The sequence below is a fragment of the Zootoca vivipara genome, chromosome 2, assembly GCF_963506605.1.
Source record: "Zootoca vivipara chromosome 2, rZooViv1.1, whole genome shotgun sequence".
NCBI lineage: Eukaryota > Metazoa > Chordata > Lepidosauria > Squamata > Lacertidae > Zootoca > Zootoca vivipara.
This window is the reverse complement of record NC_083277.1, coordinates 44369362-44390408: the sequence shown is the minus strand read 5'-3', so window position 1 is coordinate 44390408 and position 21047 is coordinate 44369362. Positions and strand designations below refer to the sequence as shown.

At 41.5% G+C, this 21047-nt stretch overlaps 1 protein-coding gene across 4 annotated transcripts in view; it reads left to right on the top strand.

Annotated features, from left to right (window-relative positions):
* CACNA2D3 (calcium voltage-gated channel auxiliary subunit alpha2delta 3) overlaps positions 1–21047 on the top strand; it is a 511446-nt gene that overhangs the window by 164753 nt on the left and 325646 nt on the right. For all 4 annotated transcript variants that reach the window (XM_060271434.1, XM_060271435.1, XM_060271432.1 and 1 more), the window contains exon 4: positions 11647–11706. In XM_060271434.1, the coding sequence (XP_060127417.1) occupies positions 11647–11706 (60 nt within the window). The remainder of the gene's footprint in view (positions 1–11646; positions 11707–21047) is intronic.

Sequence of the window (21047 nt, the reverse complement as noted above, 5' to 3'; positions counted from 1 at the left end):
GCAGTGGAAGACAGGAGTGCCTGGCGTGCTCTGGTCCATGGGGTCATGAAGAGTTGGACACGACTAAATGACTAAACAACAACAACACTTTATGTGGGAAGCAGCTTTCTACTGAGTTATAACATTAGTCTGTCTAGTTCAGTATTGTCTACACTGACTGGCAGCAGCTCACTAGGTTTTCAGACAGAATTGGGGGTTTTCTTCAGCTGTATGCCATAATCATCACAATTACAACAAATAAAGGCTTGACATATCTCACTTTGCATGTCATGAGTCTATCTCCTATATTGGTTTCACCTTTTAAGTTGAATTACTGAAATAAATGAACTTTCCGACGATATTCTAATTTTTCAAATTTCACCCATACATTGACATGTAATAAACACATTTTGTTGAGTTACATGTACATTACAGAATTTCTTATACCAGTGGATGCCTGTAAGCTAAAAGTATGAACTGCTTCCACTGGAAGGAGCCATAGTATATGTCACCAATACAACAGGAGCATCACAGGTTGCCTGCTTGCTCTCAGGCTGATTTGAAAGTGCTGGTTTTATTTATTTCCTGCATTCATTTCCTAAAAGGCTCTCTGAATGACTTATACAAGTCAGGTTTAACTTTAAAGCTCTGTATAGCATACCTGAGGGGCAAACTACTCCGAAATGTACAACCTCTATGACTGAGGTTTAGTGATGAATTTAAGCTGTCACTCCAACAATGGATAGAGTGTTATCTGTTGGTTGCTGCGCTGCATTCGTGAGATTCAGTAGCACTGAAGAGCTTGGTCCATTGAGATGAGCTATTTAGACTTTAATTTTTCAATAGGATTTGGATTTCCACAGGGAAGGGAATTTGGTTTGTGTTGTCCCTACTGTTAGAATAATGTTGCGAATCAAGTTTGTATATTTCTATGGAGTTTCTGGGTGGTGAGGGTGAAAATCTCCTAGTAACTAAATGAATAGATATAAAACTGGGTTATATCAATTGCTAATCTTCTTCAGTGGACTCATTGAAACTGATGGGCACAACTAACTTAAGTACATTAATTTCAGTGGATCTACTTGGAGGAGAACTTACTTCAGTATAACCCGTTATGTTTCAAATGAGCTGAGTTGCTGTCACCTAGGCCTGGCCTGGGAGAACAGGTTATAGCACCTATGCTGAAGCTAAGCAGGTCTGAGTGGGTCAGTGCCCATAGAATCATAGAGCTGGAGTGACCATGTACATCAGGTGCAGGGAACCCTTCACCTGAACTACAACTCCCATCAGCCCCAGCAAGCATGCCCAATGGCAAGGGATAATAGGAGTGGAAATACAGCAACATTTGGAAGGCCAAAAGTTCCCGACACCTGTTGCAGACCTTGTGGGGGGCCGGACTATATTTTGAAAAAAAATATGAATTCCTATGCCCCACAAATAACCCAGAGATGCATTTTAAATAAAAGGACACATTCTACTCATGTAAAAACACCAGGCGGGCCCCACAAATAGCCCAGAGATCCATTTTAAAGAAAATGACACATTCTACTCATGTAAAAACATGCTGATTCCCGGACCGTCCGCGGGCCAGATTTAGAAGACGGTTGGGCCGCATCTGGCCCCCGGGCCTTAGTTTGGGGACCCCTGATCTAGTCTAACTCCCTTGCTCAGTGCAGGACATCAGTGTTAGAGCATAAATGGATAGGAGATTGTGTGAGAATCCTTTGTGTGCCACTCTGAGATCCATAGGTGGGATAGAAATGTAATGAAATATGATAGTCAAAGTACCTTTTCCCCTTGCGTTTGTACTCCCAGTGTCAACAGAAGGATACTGCAATCACAATCTTGCAGGGCTAAAATACAGTGACTATTTCATGAGTTACTTTTCATTTCCTGTGTTACTTTTACTTCACTTGTGGTATTGGTAAATCCCTAATCTGCAAAGGGCATGTGGCTGCTAAAGTAGCAGCAAAGAGTCCAATTAAACGCCAAGTCAAATAAATAAGTCTTCAGACGGATTTTAAACTGGCTAAAAGACTTGCACATTCTAATAGCCAGTGGTTGAGTGAATGCAAATTTTGCAATTTAAAAGCATGATGCAGATACTTCTGGTCACCCTAGTGTAGAAAAAGCTCATTGGTTTCAGTGGAGAAGCCACAGGCAACACAGAGCAATGAATAATGGCTTGAGCCCCGCATGGTTGCATACAATAATCTGTGCCAATGTAGAAAGCCAACCAGACACAAGAAATTTAGCGCTTTCAGGCATTCACTTGCTTAACCTGAAAACAACATAACGTGGAGAAGATATTAGAATTCCTTTTCAGAGTGTGAGTTTTTCACAGGGAGGAAATACATATAAGAAGCATGAGTATTGGGGTCTCCCCTCACCACTGCTTTTGTGTAACATTCAAAACTGCCCTCCCTGGAGATATAGGTGAGAAAAGAAACTAGTCATCTCCCACTCCAATCATAGACCTTCAGTGATCAGCTGCTTCTGGGGCCCATTGCTCTGCTACAATGGAAGATGAATTTATGAGGAATTGACATTGTATTCGTTTATGTTTTAAATACCATGACTGTAATCCATGATAGTAGGAGTCTTACTGAGCTCAAATCCTTCATGTATAGGATTGCACTGCGTCTTGTTTTAATATTGTATCTTGTTTGACTTTATGCAAGATGCCTTGGTGCTATTTGGCAAATGGTGGGGCGTAAGTATTTTTAACTAGCGCATCCAAGAGATGCTCCCTTCAGCAGCTGCACCAACAGTGAGGTTCTTCCATCTGGAGACAAGGATAAGATCTTCCCCCTCTTACTTCTGGAAGCAACAATAAGATTAGGATAATGCATGCTTATCACACAAAGTAATAGACAAGCATTCCCCTTGTCATAGAATGCTTTGAGGACACATGACTCAGCAAACTAACTGTATTGTCTCTTTTTAACAAGTAGGAAGACTCCCCCCCCCAGCTACAACTAAGCCCAGTGCCATCTAGTGACTAGACCATAAAATGGCATGATCCACTTCTAATTATAAGAGCCAATTCAGTGAAGGGAGCAGATCTGCTAAAGAGAATAGGTGGTTTTGTGTTTGCACTGGAATTCTGTGCCTGCTTAGACCTGTGCCTGCACGGAACTGTTCCTTCCACTGCAATAAATGGGGGAAGTTTGTAGGTGTAGGAACCACACCTACAATATCACATATCACATATGGGTGGGTTGATAGATCAGAATGATGAAAATCTCCCTTCTCCCTAGCAAGGCATCAGTTCAGATTGTTTTATTCAGCAAGATATTCCAGCTTGTGATTTTTGGTCAGAACTATATTAAGTAGTTGGCATTATACGATGAATATATTTAGGATTATAAAAGCAATTAAAATAAAAAATTTAGTAGTTCAGTAGACATGCAGAATATATGACAGACACTTCTTCATAAAGTTCAACCCCCTTTGGGTTTTAAGTCATCATTTTGCAATAAAAACCACTAAGCACTTTATCCAGTGAGATGTACTTCCTTCTCGCAAGTCCCTGGAAATATGCAGATGTTAGGTTTTAGCCACAGGAGGGCTCTCAGAAACCAATAATATTACAAGGAAAGAAGTCAGTACTTTCGAAACTAACAAAACAAAACAAAACAAATCACGGGTAGTTCAATCGTAATCTGTGGCTGAGAGCTTTGTGGGGGAAATGTCTCTTGATCTACATAAGGAAATTTTAAAAAAGAAGTAAATGCCTCATTCTATCCATTTCTTCTCCACATCAGACATCTGCAACATCATCATCATCATCATCATCATCACTACTACTACTACAAAATATGTAACATAAAAACAGACAAAAACAATACCCCCAGTTTAATAATAATAATAATAATACCCAGAGATTGTTTAATTAGGCAAAGGCCTGGGAGAAGAATGTTTTTGCTTGGCACCTGAAGATATGTAGTGAAGCCACCAGGTGAGTCTTCATGGAAAGAGGATTTCACAAGCAGGGAGCCAAGCAAGGGGTGGGATTGGGTTTTGTGGATTTCTTAAAGGGCCTCCTACCTTCCCTCCCATAATTCAAGAAAGAAGGCTGATCGCCGAAGAATTGACGCTTTTGAATTATGGTGCTGGAGAAGATACTTGAGAGTCCCATGGACTGCAAGAAGATCAAACCTATCCATTCTGAAGGAAATCATCCCTGAGTGCTCACTGGAAGGACATGCCCTGAAGCTGAGGCTCCAGTACTTTGGCCACCTCATGAGGAAGTCAGACACAACTAAACAACAACAGTGGTACCTCTGGTTAAGAACTTAATTCATTCCAGAGGTCTGTTCTTAACCTGAAGCACCACTTTAGCTAATGGGGCCTCCTGCTGCCGCCACGCTGCCGGAGCACAATTTCTGTTCTCATCCTGAAGCAAAGTTCTTAACCTGAGGTACTATTTCTGGGTTAGCGGCTGTCAGGAGTATGGGCAGGAGTCAGGCTCTGGGGCCTGTAGTGCTCTGCAGGACTGGGGCCTGCCTCAGCTTGTGCTGGAGAAGCTAGGAGTGGCCACTCAGGTGAAGACCTCAGCTTGTGCTGGAGAGGCAAGGAGTGGTCACTCAGGTGAGGCCTCTTGATACCTCACTGCACCTGGTGGCAAGAGCTGGGAGGGATAAAAGCTCAGCATTTCCCTTCAGCTCTTTGCCACAGCAACGCTATCCCTGCCTTGTTGCATTTGGCTTCCTGTTCCTTGATCCTTTGCCTTGATCCTTGACCCCTGGACCTTCGCCTTGCCAACGCCTTGACTCCCAGACCTTCGCCTCCACCTTGCTCCTTGACCCTGCGACTGCCTGCTGCTGGATCCTCAGCCCTGCATCTGTTCCTGCTTCTACACCACCATCTTGCCTCTGGTCCTGACGTCCTCAGCCAGGGCTTCAACCGCCCGCCGACCAGACTGTGACAGCGGCAGGGGCGTAGGAAGATGGGGGTGGGCTGCCCCGAGCAGCGGGCTCCAAGGGGCGCCATCGCAGGCGCCTGCCACGCCCCGCCCCCAAAATGCGCACCCTGCCCCTGGAATGTGTACCATGCCCCTCTGGGAGGTGTGCCCCGCCCCCAGAACGGGTGCCAGCCCCACCCCCGGTGCTGGAGCATGAAGCTCCGCCACTGGTTAGCGGAGTTTGTAACCTGAAGCGTTTGTAACCTGAAGCATTTGTAACCCAATTTACCACTGTATGCATCTATCAAAATTGACAAAGAGTGTTCTGACACCTTAAAGACCCACATATTTATCATGGTGTAAGCCTTTGGGAGTAGGAGTCCGCTTCATCAAATGCATGAAGATGCCCTCTTTATACAAATATGCAGGCACAGCTGGCTTGCAGCATCAAAAACCACCACATATGCCACTTTCCATCCTATCAAAAGTTCAAGTATGTGCTGTAAATAGAAGACAAACTGGTCAAGCTCGGTGCCAAAATCTCAGTTCAATTACAATGTGCTCATGATATTGGAGGATGAGCTATTGAATAGTTAGGATGTTTGAACAGCAATTATTGCCCCCTAGTGTCTTTCAAATTATATCTATGATGTTACTTGCTGTATTTCTTTCTGGTGCATTGTTAATAGTATTACACAAAACCTACTCAAAAAAAGAAAATAAAGCAGGAGACAATGAACAAGTCTGTGTATTGTAATCACTTCCTTATTTGAGCATTTTGGGATGCTGAAGTCAAGCATAGCTGCCAAGTTATCCCTTATTTTAAGGGATTTTCCCTTATGCTGAATAGGCTTCCTCGCGAGAAAAGGGAAAACTTGGCAGCTATGAAGTCAAGGCCTTAGTGATAAAAGTGGGCATAATCCTTATCATCATGATAGCAACACAGAAAGATGTTTGATTTGTTCAGCATGTTGTTCAATATGCTGAAAGCCAGAGCCTCCCAATCTAACTGAGACAATATTGTGTAATCTGTTTAATTAAGTGGATTTCTCACTCTTAGCATCTAAGTAATGCTTAATTGCAAGGACATTTATTTTAATTAGATTAATTTCCATGCCCTACTTTTAGGTTCTAGTTGAGTGACATGTGGCTTTACAACGTGATGCACAAAGAAGTTACATTTATCAGGATCTGTGTATGGAGCCCAATATTATTCATGCTTACTTGAGTGCTGTTGTACTCAGGCCTTGTTTGTGAGGTTCCTCTATGCATCTGGTTGTCCATCATGAGAACACAATGCTGGACAAACTGGGGCCTGACTCTGATCTTATGTTCCTGTTGGATGTATTTCCAGGTAACTGTGCATAGGGTTGTAGCTGAGAAGAGTAATCTGACCCCTTATCCCAGTGTTTCTCAACCAGTGTGCCTCCAGATGTTTTGGGACTACAACTCCCATCATTCCTGACCACTGGTCTTGCTAGCTAGGGATGATGGGAGTTGTAGTCCCAAAACATCTGGAGGCACACTGGTTGAGAAACACTGCCTTATCCACCATGCTGGAGGGGACTTGATGGAACGGAGGTGCCCCTCTGGCCAACCCTGCCAAGCTCCACCTGCCTCCACTGGTGGAGGCATTCCACTGTCAGCTGAAAAGCCTCACCAGCACAGAGTACGTCAGTGTGTCAGCAAAAACAGTAGGTAGAAGCTACCACTGCTGCCATCCCTCCTGGCACAGTGGAAAACTCTGAAACAAGGCATTTCAAGGCTGTGCTGATCAGGCCCAGGTTCTTGGCCACTGGATCTTGAGGTGGCCCTGTTGCTGTCACATGATCATTGTGGGTCTGTTCAGACCTATATGCTGCACTAGCCTTAGAGCTGGCAATAGTGAAGGGGCATTTTTTTCCTGTTCCACCACCTTCCACCCTGGCTGGTCCAAGTGACAGAGCTATGGATGTGACTCTAGTTGTCACACTGTCAAGTCTTGCTTCCTCAGCCAGTAGCTAAGACCGCCCACCCTCCGCCAAATGGCAAGTGAACATATTCCATGTATAAATCCCTTTTTTCCCCTCCCTACTTTCCTTTTCATGAAAGCCAGCCATGCTCTTTGAACTCCACAGATTCAAAAAAAGCAATTTGACAATTTGGTGTGAGGACTTACTAGACCAAGTAGGTGCACATGTGTTTTGCTCTTAATTTACTTTTCAAAAAAATATTACATCAAAGCCACATTTTTCTTCCCCCCCTTTTTTAAATTGACTGCATTTAAACAAAGGTTTGCATGATGTGTGGATGACACACCCCTCTCTGATAATGTAAGAAGCACTACATATATTTAGCACAGACAAAATTTCAAAAGGTTCCAAATCCACATAAAACATCTGTAAAAACAAAACAAAGCAAGAAAGGATAAATGCCTCATTTTGCTAATATTGCATTTCCTGAATTCAGTTGCTAAATTTTATATGTATAACAATATATGAATGTACTGTTCATGTTCAGGGAGCTGAGGAGGTCTGGCCTTATCTTTCACGATGGCCTTTTTAGCTACTGTTTTTGGAAGGCCAGAGGATGGCCATGAATTGGCTAAAATAAGGAGTTGGGCACTGTTGTTCTCCACTTCCAGTGACTGGTATTCAGAGGCATGTTGCCTTTGATACTAAAGAGAGCATGCAGCCATTGTGACCTGGAGCCCTCAGTAGCCTAATCCTCCATGAATTTGTCCAGTTTCCCTTTTAAAGCTGACATTTGTTGACATAGTTGAAGACCCAGTTTCCTTGATAGCACCTCTTCCTCTTCCATGACTGAAATTGCATTGCCTGGTTTTGTCTTAAAAATAGCCTTATGTGTGAAAGGTTGATGCATACCTTTGCTCTTAGGAATTTTAAAAAGTTACCTTTCCCCTCTTCGGAGCAGCAACAATGGCAGAGGGGAAATGGTGAATGGTAGAATTAGGAAGGCCACCACCCTATTCTCCCTTAGCCCAGCATCGGGACTTGACTGACTGTGGCCTGCTAACTGTATCCACAGCCACCCAATCTACAATTATGTTGCCACATGATCATTCCCAAATGATTTTTTTGTGGGGAGGGTTGTTGTTGTTGTTTAGTCATTTAGTCATGTCCGATTCTTCGTGACCCCATGGACAGAGCATGCCAGGCTTCCACTCCCGCAGTTTGGTCAGACTCATGTTGGTGGCTTCAAGAACACTGTCCAACCATGTCGTCCCCTTCTCCTTGTGCCCTCCATCTTTCTCAACATCAAGATCTTTTCCAGGGAGTCTTCTCTTCTCATGAGGTGGCCAAAGTATTGGAGCCTCAGCTTCAGGATCTGTCCTTCCAGTGTGAGCACTCAGGGCTGATTTCCTTCAGAATGGATAGGTTTGATCTTCTTGCAGTCCATGGGACTCTCAAGGGTCTCCTCCAGCACCATAATTCAAAAGCATCAATTCTTCGGCGATCAGCCTTCTTTATGGTCCAGCTCTCACTTCCATACATCACTACTGGGAAAACCATAGCTTTAACTATATGGACCTTTGTCGGCAAGGTGATGTCTCTGCATTTTAAGATGCTGTCTAGGTTAGTCATTGCTTTTCTCCCAAGAAGCAGGCGTCTTTTAATTTCATGACTGCTGTCACCATCTGCAGTAATCATGAAGCCCAAGAAAGTAAAATCTCTCACTGCCTCCATTTCTTCCCCTTCTATTTGCCAGGAGGTGATGGGACCAGTGGCCATGATCTTGGTTTTTTTGATGCTGAGCTTCAGACCATATTTTGCACTCTTCTCTTTCACCCTCATTAAAAGGTTCTTTAATTCCTCCTCACTTTCTGCCATCAAGGTTGGTAAGGAGCCATGTAAACATATGAAACGAACTGATGTAGCAAAGGTAAAATGTGCATGGACCTTACAGAAATGATGTGAGAAATTGGAAGACTGGTGGAGTGGAACTCTGGACACAGCTAATCCACAGAAGACTTAGAAAATGGAATGGAGGAAGAAATTGGTCTGCCCTTCTCTTTAAATTTGATAAATTGCAGTGATGTCAACGGAATCTTTTGTTCTGTTACCTTTCCAGCCTTTACATATAAATGATGGGAAAACAGTGAAGAACTCTGATGGGATTAAGATGAACTTTCAGCATATTTACCCATCTATGCCAGAATATTACCTAAAGCCCTCCACACTAATAAATCTAAGCCCTTCTCGACAAAAAGCAACCTTTTAGAAAGGCACCTGCAAACATGCAAAGTTTGCTAGAACTGAAGTCTATTCTCCACTTTGGAAATTAACCCACCAGTGAGGTAATACGGGAAGTGGATCTTGGTAATGTTTTTATTTTATTTTATTTTGATAATCTACTATTGAATAGTCTCCAGAGTTTGGTTGTAATCTTTCCGCAGTGACATCAGTGCAGTAAATCGCTACACTGATTGAAAAATAGTTTGTTCTTTGACTCCCCAAACTATTGTGTGTAGGCTGGGTGGAAGGGGGAAAATAGTTACATTGTAAATGTAGCTTTGGGTAGAAGTGGCCATTCCTTCTATGCATAATGCTATTACTATACAGTATAACTCTACTAGACTGATAATAATATAATAAGTTAATTAACATAAATAATGATTGTGCATAGCGTGCAACATATGATCTTATGCACCTTTCCTGAGAAAGCATTTTTCCCCTATGAATTTGTGTGTAGCTGATGTTGCTTTGAAAATTTATATGTTAATATAAAATAACTAGTTCTTAACAACCAGAAACAACGACTTCATCTTGGCTTTATTCTGGTATTACACCCTGGTGACTGGATTTTATGGATGTGCTGCTGCTCAAAACTGTCATATGAATGCTGTTTTCTGAAATGAGTGTAAAATGCTGCATAAATCCTTGTTTTTTGAGGGCATTTAATTAGCCGTTCAATTTGAAATATTATAGGTTAAGCTGCGTGCCTTTTGAATATTTCTGCTTAATTTTGTGTAATTTAACAATACTATATACAGAAAGCTGTTTTATAATTTCTTACAAAATATTGTGTTTTTCCAAAACTGATATGAACTATATCACTGAGTTACACCATGACTGATCTTATTATTTTAATGGAATACCAATGGTTTAGGGACAGCCAACAAAACAGGGAGAATGTTAGGGCAGGTACTTCAAATGCACATGAAGTGGGTAAGCCAGAGACTTGATTTTGAAATACTTTAAGGCATTCAAATTAATGTTACATTTTTATTAAAGGATTACTCGGTGGATAATGTTATATGTTCCATTTCATATTTGCCCCCAATGCTTATCAGTTGTAATTAATACATACTTTACATGATTTATCTTTCTTTAGTGAAGGAAAAATAATTTTAGGATTTAAATATTATTAAAAATCAATTTGATAAGAAAAAAATGAGCACGATAAAAATATATTGGACCTCTGAGTTGACTTAGTTTCTAGCCTGAATTCCTGTACTTCCCGAATTCCTATTCTATTTTGGGCAATAATAGATGCAACAAGTGCTGATCAATATGTTTACTACATGTAAATAACACTCCGTAGGACAGTATACTATTTCAAGTTTGTCAGGTAGTCTACTGATTTGAAGGTTGTTTCTTTTTTACTGCATTTTGTCAAAAAACCGAGGCAGAACTCAATTTTACACAAGACCATCAGACTTTGGCTTTCTTTCCAGTTTCTGTAGCTTAGCACAGCACTTAGGATTCTGCCACAGGATGCATTTGCCTACCTGCTTGTCATTGGCTGGTGGGTGGATTAACATGCATCGTGTCATGCATGGTGTTACATCATTGAGGATGGATCCAGACTTTGCTTCTGTGGGTGAGATCATCCCCTAAGTAGAGTTCCATTCAGGGAATGCTCCCTCCAGCGACTGAAGGAGATGACTTCTGCTAATTCACCCTGCCACCTCCCATGCACCCTCCCATACTGTTCTGGAGACTCTCCAGAACAATATGGGAGGTGATTCAGGGGGTTGGAGGGAGAGAAGGGAAATCAGGAGAAGTCTAGATTTCACCCATTGTGAAAAGGAGAGCAAGTAACTTTTGATGCCTGGTTCTGCTATCAAGCAGCTTCCAACAACTCATGTATAATAGGAAACATTTTTGCCGTAAATGAATGAATGCTCTGAAGTACTTCTGTCTGACCCTCAGCAGATTTTCTCCATGAGATGACCCTGCTGTGAGCTTTGTTCGCAACTCCTTTAAGTAGTAAATACTATGAATGTATATCAACTTCGTTTGTACCTCAAATGATGAAGTGAATCAGGATGATTTGGGGAAAATTCAATTTCTGAGTTGGATTGTGCTTGTTAATAAGGCACCTTGTGGAAGATTAGGGATTCCCTAAGATTCTTTAGCAGACCAAATAAATATATGCCCATCTCCCTCCACACACACACAACTCAGAGAAACAAAACCAAGCTGACTAGAAAAACACCCAGAGTTTGGAAGGGAGGGGTTGAGGAATCTTTATCTTTGACATACATTTCTACTTTTTAATCAGTCAGTTATTTCCCCAGGTTACTCCAATCCCAGTGATTTGGGATCTATGCCTTCCCCTATGCAAGTCAATTGTATTCCCCCAAACTGGGGACAGGACGGAACAGAAGGCTCCCCAGAACCCAATAAGTTTAGTGGTGCTACCATCACCATGTTTACTAAATATTCACAACTGGGTGAAAGATTATCTATCAGCTTATCAACATGAAAATATACCTGAAATTTCTAGAAAGTAATACTTTGTTTTCTTTTTTTTAGCGTCTTGTTGAAGCTGCAGAAGATGCTCATTTGAAACATGAATTTGATGCTGATTTACAGGTAGGAAAAAATATGACTTTTTGAGGTTAGTATGCTGAGTCCAAACATTCTGTTGTGGAAGGAGCCTCCATTCATGGAAGAAGAGATCTGCTCACAGATGGACCTTTTTTCTATGCGTGGAAACTTCTTCTGCTCATGGTGTAGAACCCTTGGATACAACTAATGGTCATCTGTAAATACAGTATCATAAAAGGCCTAGTGCCTTTATGCAATGAAGATGACTTAGTCATTTCGTAGGCTCATACTTTTATAGTTTACGACAATATATGGCTGAATGAGTCCTATTTTTTCCCAGCAATGTAATCAAAATTTCCAACTTTGGGCAAGACTTCAAACTCTGGAACCAGAAGCATGAGGTCTAGTTGCAGTGTACTGTTGCGGTATCTTGTTTTGGGGGGACTCACTTCTTTGCTGGAATTATACTTTTCTGTTCAGGCTGAAATGGTTTTATTTGTTTTTACAATCGCAACTCTTATTATAATGCGTACTATATTGCCCTGGGACCTTATGGTGAAGGGCAGACAAGAGAACTATAAATAAAATCTATCGGCAAGAAATTTGTTTTTAGGAAATTTAACCCTCAAAATGGGATTAGAGATGTGATGTTGCTCTTTGAAAAAGTGTTGAACTTTATGTTTAAATAGCCACTACTTAAACTGGGTCTATAGGCAGGGCAGGGCAGTAATCTAAATGCTCTTTCATCTACTTGCATACAATACATTTTGGACTAATGCATAGCAAGTAGCTATGAAGACTTTGCATGAAAATTAAGGTAGAAATAACAGTCCATTGGCTCATTCCAGGAGAGTGTAAATGTCCCCTTCCCGTTGGAAACATAGCAAACCTCTCAGCTCTCTTGAACTGCCTGGATTCATATTTTGATGAAATTTGGGATGTGTATCCATATCCAAGAACAGCACTTATCATGTTGATTATCTGGGCACTTGAAAACTGAAGCTGAAAAAAAATCCATTACTTCGCTTTTCAGTAAAGGTCTAATGTGCTGATAATCTACATTACATGTTGTGCAGTATTAAAACTGAACCCTAAAGATAAAAAATACAGAGAGCTGGTTTTAAGGAGCTATGGAAACTTTGGTGTTTCTGTACAATTAGAAACAAAATTAATCAATGGAATATTTGAAAACCCTTCTAAAATCACACAGGAAAAGGCTATTGTGCTTATGGCCTGTTTGCAGGCTTCCCATAGGCACCTAGTTGCCCACTGTGAGAACAGTATGCTAGACTAGATCAGCCTGTGGCTTCATCCAGGACTCTTCTTATGTTTTGAAATGAATAGGATCTCTGATTTTGCAAACCTATCATATTCCTTTTCCCTGTATCCACAAGAAGCCAGATCTATTGCCTGAATAAACCAGCTGCACATTTATAGAACCCATTATTAAAGATGCCTTATCACCACAGTTCATCCTCGTTCCTTAAATCCTTAGGTTTGGGGAAATGTTGATGATCTTAGCACTTTTAGGTTAAAAGCCATTTGTGTTGGCAGCATGAGCCGCAGAGCCTAATCTCTGACAAGGCCTTTTGTTGTTTATTGTTGCCATGGTCCATTACAACTAATCAATTGTTAATCTTGGTTTCAGTGACCTCTCTGCAACCCTAGAAGGGAGATGGTTGTTCTTTATTTAACAAAAGGAAATCTCATAATACCATCTGCTCAGTATAAAACAATGACCAGGTTGAGAGTGAAAGCGAGGCGGAGAGGACATTGTTCTTTCAGCAATTTTCCTTTGGAATGGGGAAATTTGTAAGAACCATTAGTGCTTTCTAGTAAGCAGGAAAGACTGTATTAGTCATATTTGGATGAGCTTGATTTAGTATTATAACACTCTGGGAACTGTTTCATGGGTCCTCTCAGTGGTTTCACATGAAATCCTTAAAGCACAGTTAAAAGCGTCGGGATCCGTAAAAGCAAGACAATTTAGAAAGGCAGCCAAATACAAAGAGAGAGAGAAACTTAAATGTATCAAAGTGGAACAAAAAGGTTTTTGCCATCTTCCTTGGCAAAAAGCAACTTGGCAAAAAGCAGTTGCATGGCTGCTTTGATGAGCTGCCTGCACTGCAGGGTCTAATTGAACTTTGGCAGCACCAAAAAATGAGAGTTGTTGTATTCAGTTGTGTGTCTCCATTCACAGAAGGTTCTTCCAAGTAATACGGTGCTGGTAAGCCCTATCTTCACTCAGATGTTCATTCAGATACATGCCTGAATGTGCCTCTGACTTACACTATAGCCTGAGATCCAGGAAGTGATATGTGTGTTTAATGGTGCTCACTTGCACGGTTTTCATCCTCATAAAAATGGCCTCATGATCCTCTTTCAGGACCCTCTGCAGATGTTTCACCACTTTCATTAATAGCCCTTGAATGTAAGTAACTAAATATGCGCTGATAAAGAGGAAATAATGTAATATTATGACTTTTTATCTATGGTAAAATACCAAATTCTGAAAACTGCAAGCAGCTTGTTCACCATGTCCCCAGCATGTCTAGCCACCCTTCTCTGTCCCATTTTGTACATTTATTTCCCCTATTGTTTTTGCTTCACATAGGTAAAGGTAAAGGACCCCTGACCGTTAAGTCCAGCCGCAAACGACTCTGGGGTTGCGGCACTCATCTTGCTTTACTGGCCGAGGGAGCTGGCGTTTGTCCGCAGACAGTTTTTCCGGGTCATGTGCCAGCATGACTAAGCTGCTTCTGGCGAAACCAGAGCAGTGCACAGAAACTCCGTTTACCTTCCTGCCGGAGCGCTACCTATTTATCTACTTGCACTTTGACGTGCTTTCGAACTGCTAGGTTGGCAGGAGCAGGGACTGAGCAACGGGAGCTCACCCCGTCACAGGGATTTGAACCGCCAACCTTTCGATCAGCAAGCTCAGTCTAAGCTCAGTGGCTTAGACCACAGCACCACCCGCGTCCCTTGCTTCATATAATTTCTATGCAATAAAATGTGAATGCAGCATTACTATGGTCCTTGACACTGGACCTATTTGAATTAATCACAGGAATCTATAGCGAGGGGCCTGTTATTTTAAAGAAATAAATCAGAACAGGGGATAGGACTGTCTATCTCACTAAAATCAAATACCGTTTGTTTGATGAATGGGAGAGCATAACCTGAAGCATATATGGATTTAAATCTTTCACTGGCTGCGTTAGGCCTTGACAGAATTTCTACAAGGTCTAAGGGTCAGGGGCACTGATAGTAATATCCTGGTAGCAGCTGAACTTTCCAAACATTCATGCTTCTAATGGTTGGATCATTGTTGATTTTCTGTCGATTTCAGGTATTTTCTAGGAAGCTAGGCTAGTGCCTTAACATCTGAGTAGATGTGTAGTAGTGAAAGGGTAGAATGCATCAGTTTCAACGAGAAGATCTGCAGCCTGCCAAGCAGCATGGAAGGTCCTCTGTGGGTGTAGCTCAAGAGAGATCATTTGTGGCTTTAAAAAATTTAAATCTATCAGCGGATAATCCTACCTATTGCATGAATTATCTTAAACTCAAGTGCTCAAGTAAATTCCAGAGATTTCTTATGTTATGTTTTATGTTATTTATTGCATTTGCTACCTACCAGTTAATACAGTTACTGTACAACAATACAAATAAAAGAACCCCACCACATAATACCACACAATACAATACATACATATTGATATATAGGAGGATAATAAAAAATATAGTTCACCTGTCAAAGGCCAAAGAGAAGAGGAATCTTCAATTATTGCCTACTGTAAAGTGATGCTGCCTTATACTGTATACTTTTATAGTGAGGTAGTTCCACCAGGGTTTTTTTTTGGGGGGGGGGCATTAGGGAGAAAGCTCTGTCAACATACAATCCAAAATATGCTTTCCCTTCCCTACCGTGAAAGTATGATTTTCTTGCTTTTCTTTGTGAACTAGAACCATCATTATCATTTAACACTTATAAGATGCCTAACATTTTCTAAGTTGTGTACATATATTTAAAAAAACAAGAAAACTGCTGCCCACAGGATCCCCATCCAATAGACATGATTCAAAAGGGAAGAGGAAAGCAAGCAGATTTCTGCATGTCTGTCAGTGAACACTGAAAATTTGCTCCTGGGAAAACATTGTCTATGAGAGCTGAAACCTAAAATCCTGAGTAGCTCTCATGCCCAGACTAATAATAACATCCTACACAGCAACAAGCTGTCTTCTTTCACTTTTTAAATGTCCTGATGGATGTTCTCCAAATGGATTGTGCCACCTATATATGGTACAGTCAAACCTCGAAACTCGAACATAATCTGTTCCAGAAGACTGCTCCTCCTGCAAGGAGGTTGTCTACCTATTGACTTCCGGTCTGTCGCGGCGGAGAGAAGGACGCAGGGACTTTGCGTGCCGAAGTCCCTGGCCTCGCGGAGGGGGGGGGAAGTCCGCAGAGCGAGCGGACTCCCCGTAAAAACACCGGGTAGAGAGTCCTGGTGACTCACGCGCCCAGCGGCTGCTCCGTTTTGCGGATCCCCTGCTGCCCGAGAGCTCAGTAGAGCGATCGAGAGCCGGCGGGGTGGAACCGCGGGAGCCATTTTGGGCTATATCTTACCTCCGAGAAGCGAAGCTCCGAGTCCTGACCCGGCAAGCGGCGGATTCTTCCGAACAAAATTAAAGGTTTCCAGAAAGTAAGTGGAATTTCTATTTGGACTCTAAATTCATCAATTGGAAAAATAGGAGAGACTTTAAAGAAACGGAAGTCGGTCTCTTCCTAATGGCAAACTGGGAGGCGCTTTAAATAAACCTATGCCGAAAGACATAAAAGTTTTTGGGACGGTGGACCCGAAAGAAAGAAAAACTTTTTTGAACCTTCTCAGCTCCCGAGTCCGGCACCCCTTGAGGTACAGCATCACCAAGGGGAAGAGCGCTTTTGACAGCTGTCAAAAGCTGTCAAACTGTCAAAAGACCGGGTGGATTTATTGCATTGCTGTGAACAGTAAAAACTGATTGAAAATGTGGTAGAACTATTTAAATTGGAGTTAAAAATGGATTTGTGATTGAGTTAAGAACAAAGGAAAAGAACAGCCAAAATGGAGTCGATCGTCTAACAGGAAGGAATTTTCCAGCACCCTTTGTTCCCTATCTCCTGTTTGTCTGCGGTTAAGAGAAGTATGACAACAAAGTATTCTCGAGCCTTCCAGGAGGCTGTGCTGAACTACCTACAAACATGGGAGGACATTTACAAGGAACGGCAACATCCCAATTTATCATCAGTTGAGGCTGAAGTCCAAGTTCAGGACTTAGAGGAAAATTTGGATTTAGAGACTGTTGAGTTTGAGACTATGTGTGAGGAAAAACAACCTGATGAAAATCCTGAAGGGGACTTGGACTATAAAAAATATGTTTGGGATGAAGCAAAGCATGAATTTCAAAAGGAAGAAAAACAAGCAGAGCAAGAAAATGAGAAGCAAAGGAACATGAAGATCAATGGAATTGAAGACCCTGGAGGGGCTAAAATGTGGGGTGGTGTTATTGAGGGTTGGGAAGGACAGGGGCAGGGGGGGACGGAGGCCTGGAGATGGAATTGGGAAAGAACTGGTGTGGGGTGAAAATTTTAGTTAAAAGATTTTGTTTTGGTTTCTGAAAGACGGTTTTCGAAATCTTGGCTTGTCAATGGAAATGCTGATCCAATTGGGGGAAAAGACCTAGGGAGAGGGGATGGAGTGTAAAAAAAAAAAAGAGAAGCTGTATTTTCTGGAGGGAGTTAGAAGAATGGCTGAGGAAAGAATTTTTAAGTTAATATAAATTTTTGTGAGTTAAGATAGATGTTCAGGCAGAAAGCTGCCTACCCTCCTCTCCTTACTCTGGGATACTCAGTGGCAGGGGGTGCCCAGAGGGGGGAGGAGGGGATATAACGGAACCTTGGAAATGCTGTGCCCTACAGGTTCCTCTTGTGGCAGGAGGGGGCCTGTGGGAGGATAGCATGGAAAAGGAGGAGGATTGAGTTAATATTATAAGAAAAGGATTTTAAATTGGAATAGAAAACCCGCCACAAGCAATTAGAGTTTGTTAGGAAAACCAGGAGGAAGACTATCGAGGGAGTCACAATTATAATGTTAAGATAATAAGAACTGGGAAGTTGTAACTTTTCCCTATTTTTTTTGTTGTGTTTGTATCTGTTTAAATATGTTTATGAAAGAGCTGGGGGAAACCAATCCCCAGAACTCCTCCATCCCTGTCCTTTCAGTGGCAGGGGGGGGGATGTGGGGGGAGGAGGGAGGGGGGAGGCTAAACCCAACTTATAATTGGACCCCTTTGATTCTTAAAGCACACGGGTACCACTGGTGGCAGAAGTGGACCGGTGGGTGGAGGGAAAACGAAGGGACAGTGTTATATTGTATGTTTTGTTTGTATTTGTTTTGTTTGTACAAAATTAATAAAAATTATTATAAAAAAAGAGGTTGTCTACCTATTATTGTAAGACTAGCATTCAGGTTTGCATTGTTAGGAACGAGAAGCTAACTTAGGTAAGATCTCCATAAAGATCTTTGAAGTACAGCCAGCTTTCTTTCAGAAGCCCTCAAACCTTCATCAGTTATTTGACCACAGCCCTGTGAATTCTGTGTCCTTTGCCTTAATAGCAATTGCAGACAGCTAGCCAGCAGGTTGCTTCGACAGCATAAACAGGCAGAATTCCAGATACCATGTTTCTTAAAAGACACCTTTTTAATTGATTCAGAAATTACATTAATGCTTCCAGTTCTACCATCCTGTAATGCCAAAGCAAGATCTGTTTGCTGAGCACTTTGTGAATACTACAAACTTTAGATAGTTCAGTTGGTTAAAGCGTAGTACTAACAATGCCAGGTTTGCAGGTTCGATCCCTGTAAGGGACAACTGCATATTCCTGCATTGCAGGGGGTTGGACTAGATCAGGCATCCCCAAACTGCGGCCCTCCAGATGTTTTGGCCTACAATTGCCATGATCCCTAGCTAACAGGACCAGTGGTCAGGGATGATGGGAATTGTAGTCCAAAACATCTGGAGGGCCGAAGTTTGGGGATGCCTGGACTAGATAATCCTCAGGGTCCCTATCATTGTATGAGATATCTAATTGTTTTTTCCCTATGATCAAGAGGCAATAACTGTCATTGCATCTTGACCGGTATGAACTAAACTTGATTTATTGTGTGTTAAGACTTCCTAACATATGTTCAGAACACTATTTTAACAAAACGAAATATCCATCATTTCTACCTACCCATTCCACAAACTGTCTTAGCTGCCTGTTAAATAAATTTAAAACCAAAGCCATTTGAACACATGTTGGTTAATGTATTTATATCCCAAGACGTATTCAGAGAATTATTTAGCTAGGTGATTAGATTGAAAAAAATAAAGGTCTTCATTTACATGTAAAATTCACTGACAGAAGAAGGAAGGAAAATCCTTATAAACATCCAGTTTGCCTGCAACCATTTGTCTTGTTATTCCCAGGGACATAATATTCATTATGATCCTATCTACATTTACTTGGAAGTAAGTCCTGTTGATTCAGTGATGGAATTTATGTGTTAAGTGTGCATTAGATTGCATCTGCAATGCTTCATAGCAGCTTCATGGCTGGCTGGCTGGAATTCTGAACAGAAGCAGTCCACTGCAATATTCTGTTGCAGCTCCCACTTATTGCCATACACTACTAGTGTGGAACAAAGTGTATCTGATAATGAGACACCCTCAGCTTCTTTCCACATTTTTTTTGAGGGAAGGATTTATAGAAGATAAAGGGCAGATTACCCTTTCTGAAGACAACATTACATTCGGGCATAACTTTAAAATGTTATGCAGCAAGCTTAACCAGAAGTAAATCCTACTGAATTCAATGGGTCTTAACCCCCAGGTGAGTGAAGTTAGGATTGCAGCCTTAGAACTTACAGTGAGATTGAACAAAATGAATGCAGGTTTGGGAGCGGAGAGTAATTGGGGGCTTTTCATGTTTTGATGTTAGAACAATTTGTTCACAACACAAAAGCTCTATTCATGCACCTAAGCAACAAGGTAGAGAGTCAACAGGTGGCAAACATTATGATGGCCAACCTTGCCTAGAGGAGTCAATTAATAAGTGGAAATTGGGGAAAGGGAGCTGCCACTGTAATCATGTTCCCCCCACAATGCAGTCGCTCTACCCTGTTTAGATGCATGAACAGGACTAACAATCATTTTCAAAATATAATAGGGCTGAGAGAGATTTAAGGAATGTATATGAGGAGGAAAAATAGAGGTCAGTGTGCAATTATTTGCTTTAATCGAATTTTCTGTCTCAGAGCATTGCATTATATGAAAGTGAGTAAAAGCGAGCAGATCACAGATGGCGGTGTTCAGAGCACTGTAACATACTTTGTAGGGGAACCCTATTGCCAGAGGGGTTAGAATAGGTGAGGGGGCTGGTTCAAGGCATACACAGAGTTATAGCTGGCAACTTAGGAGGGTCTGCTTAAGGTCAGCATAGAGGATAAATTTGATTCAGTCAACATCTAAATGCAAACCTACCTAATTCAGTTTCAAAGACAATATACAAACTAAAACACAACCATCCTTTGAAATCTGCACTTCTCCAAATTTTGCAAGACAGTTCTCCCATCAGATAATGTGAACAAAATGTGCATGTTAAAACATGTATAAAATGTCTACATTTGTGAAAATAACACAATGCTTTACAACATTGTAAAGCATTGTGCTTTAACATAATGCTTTGGAAAAATGTGCATGTTAGGAAAATATAGGCACTAAATTATGCATGGGTTTTTATGATGACTTTTTTTTAAAAAAAATCACAAACTGGTTGTGATTGAAAAAAATGAAAAATTGAGAGATTGGTAGATCCTTAGTATGAGAAAACTACTGGTCTTTGAGATCTACCTTTTAACCAATAAAGGGAGAACGAAGAGATGAAAACTCATGTCATAACTTCCTGGGGAAAAGCTTGGAACAGCTGTTAGTGCTGTCAGGGCTTGCCAAGTCTAGGGCTCTGCTCAGCAGAATGAATAGGAAGGCTCCCAGATACAGCATGGATAATTTGCCACATTCTGAAGCAATACACATTTCCATCTAATGAGTGGTTTGTGGGCCTCTGTTAAACCATTAAGCCCAGAGCCTAAAACAGTACCAATGGGATTGACATTTTAGTAGGAACTGGGAGCCACTATCAAAAACACAGTAGATTTGAATTCATTCATAACAGATCCATATGCTTTTTGCCTATATGCAGTGTTTTCTTACCTAAAGCAAACTGTGCCACTGGCAACCCAATCGTATTCCCATGCTTTAACTTCTGCTATTTAAACAACAGCAATGGAGCATAGGACTGGGAA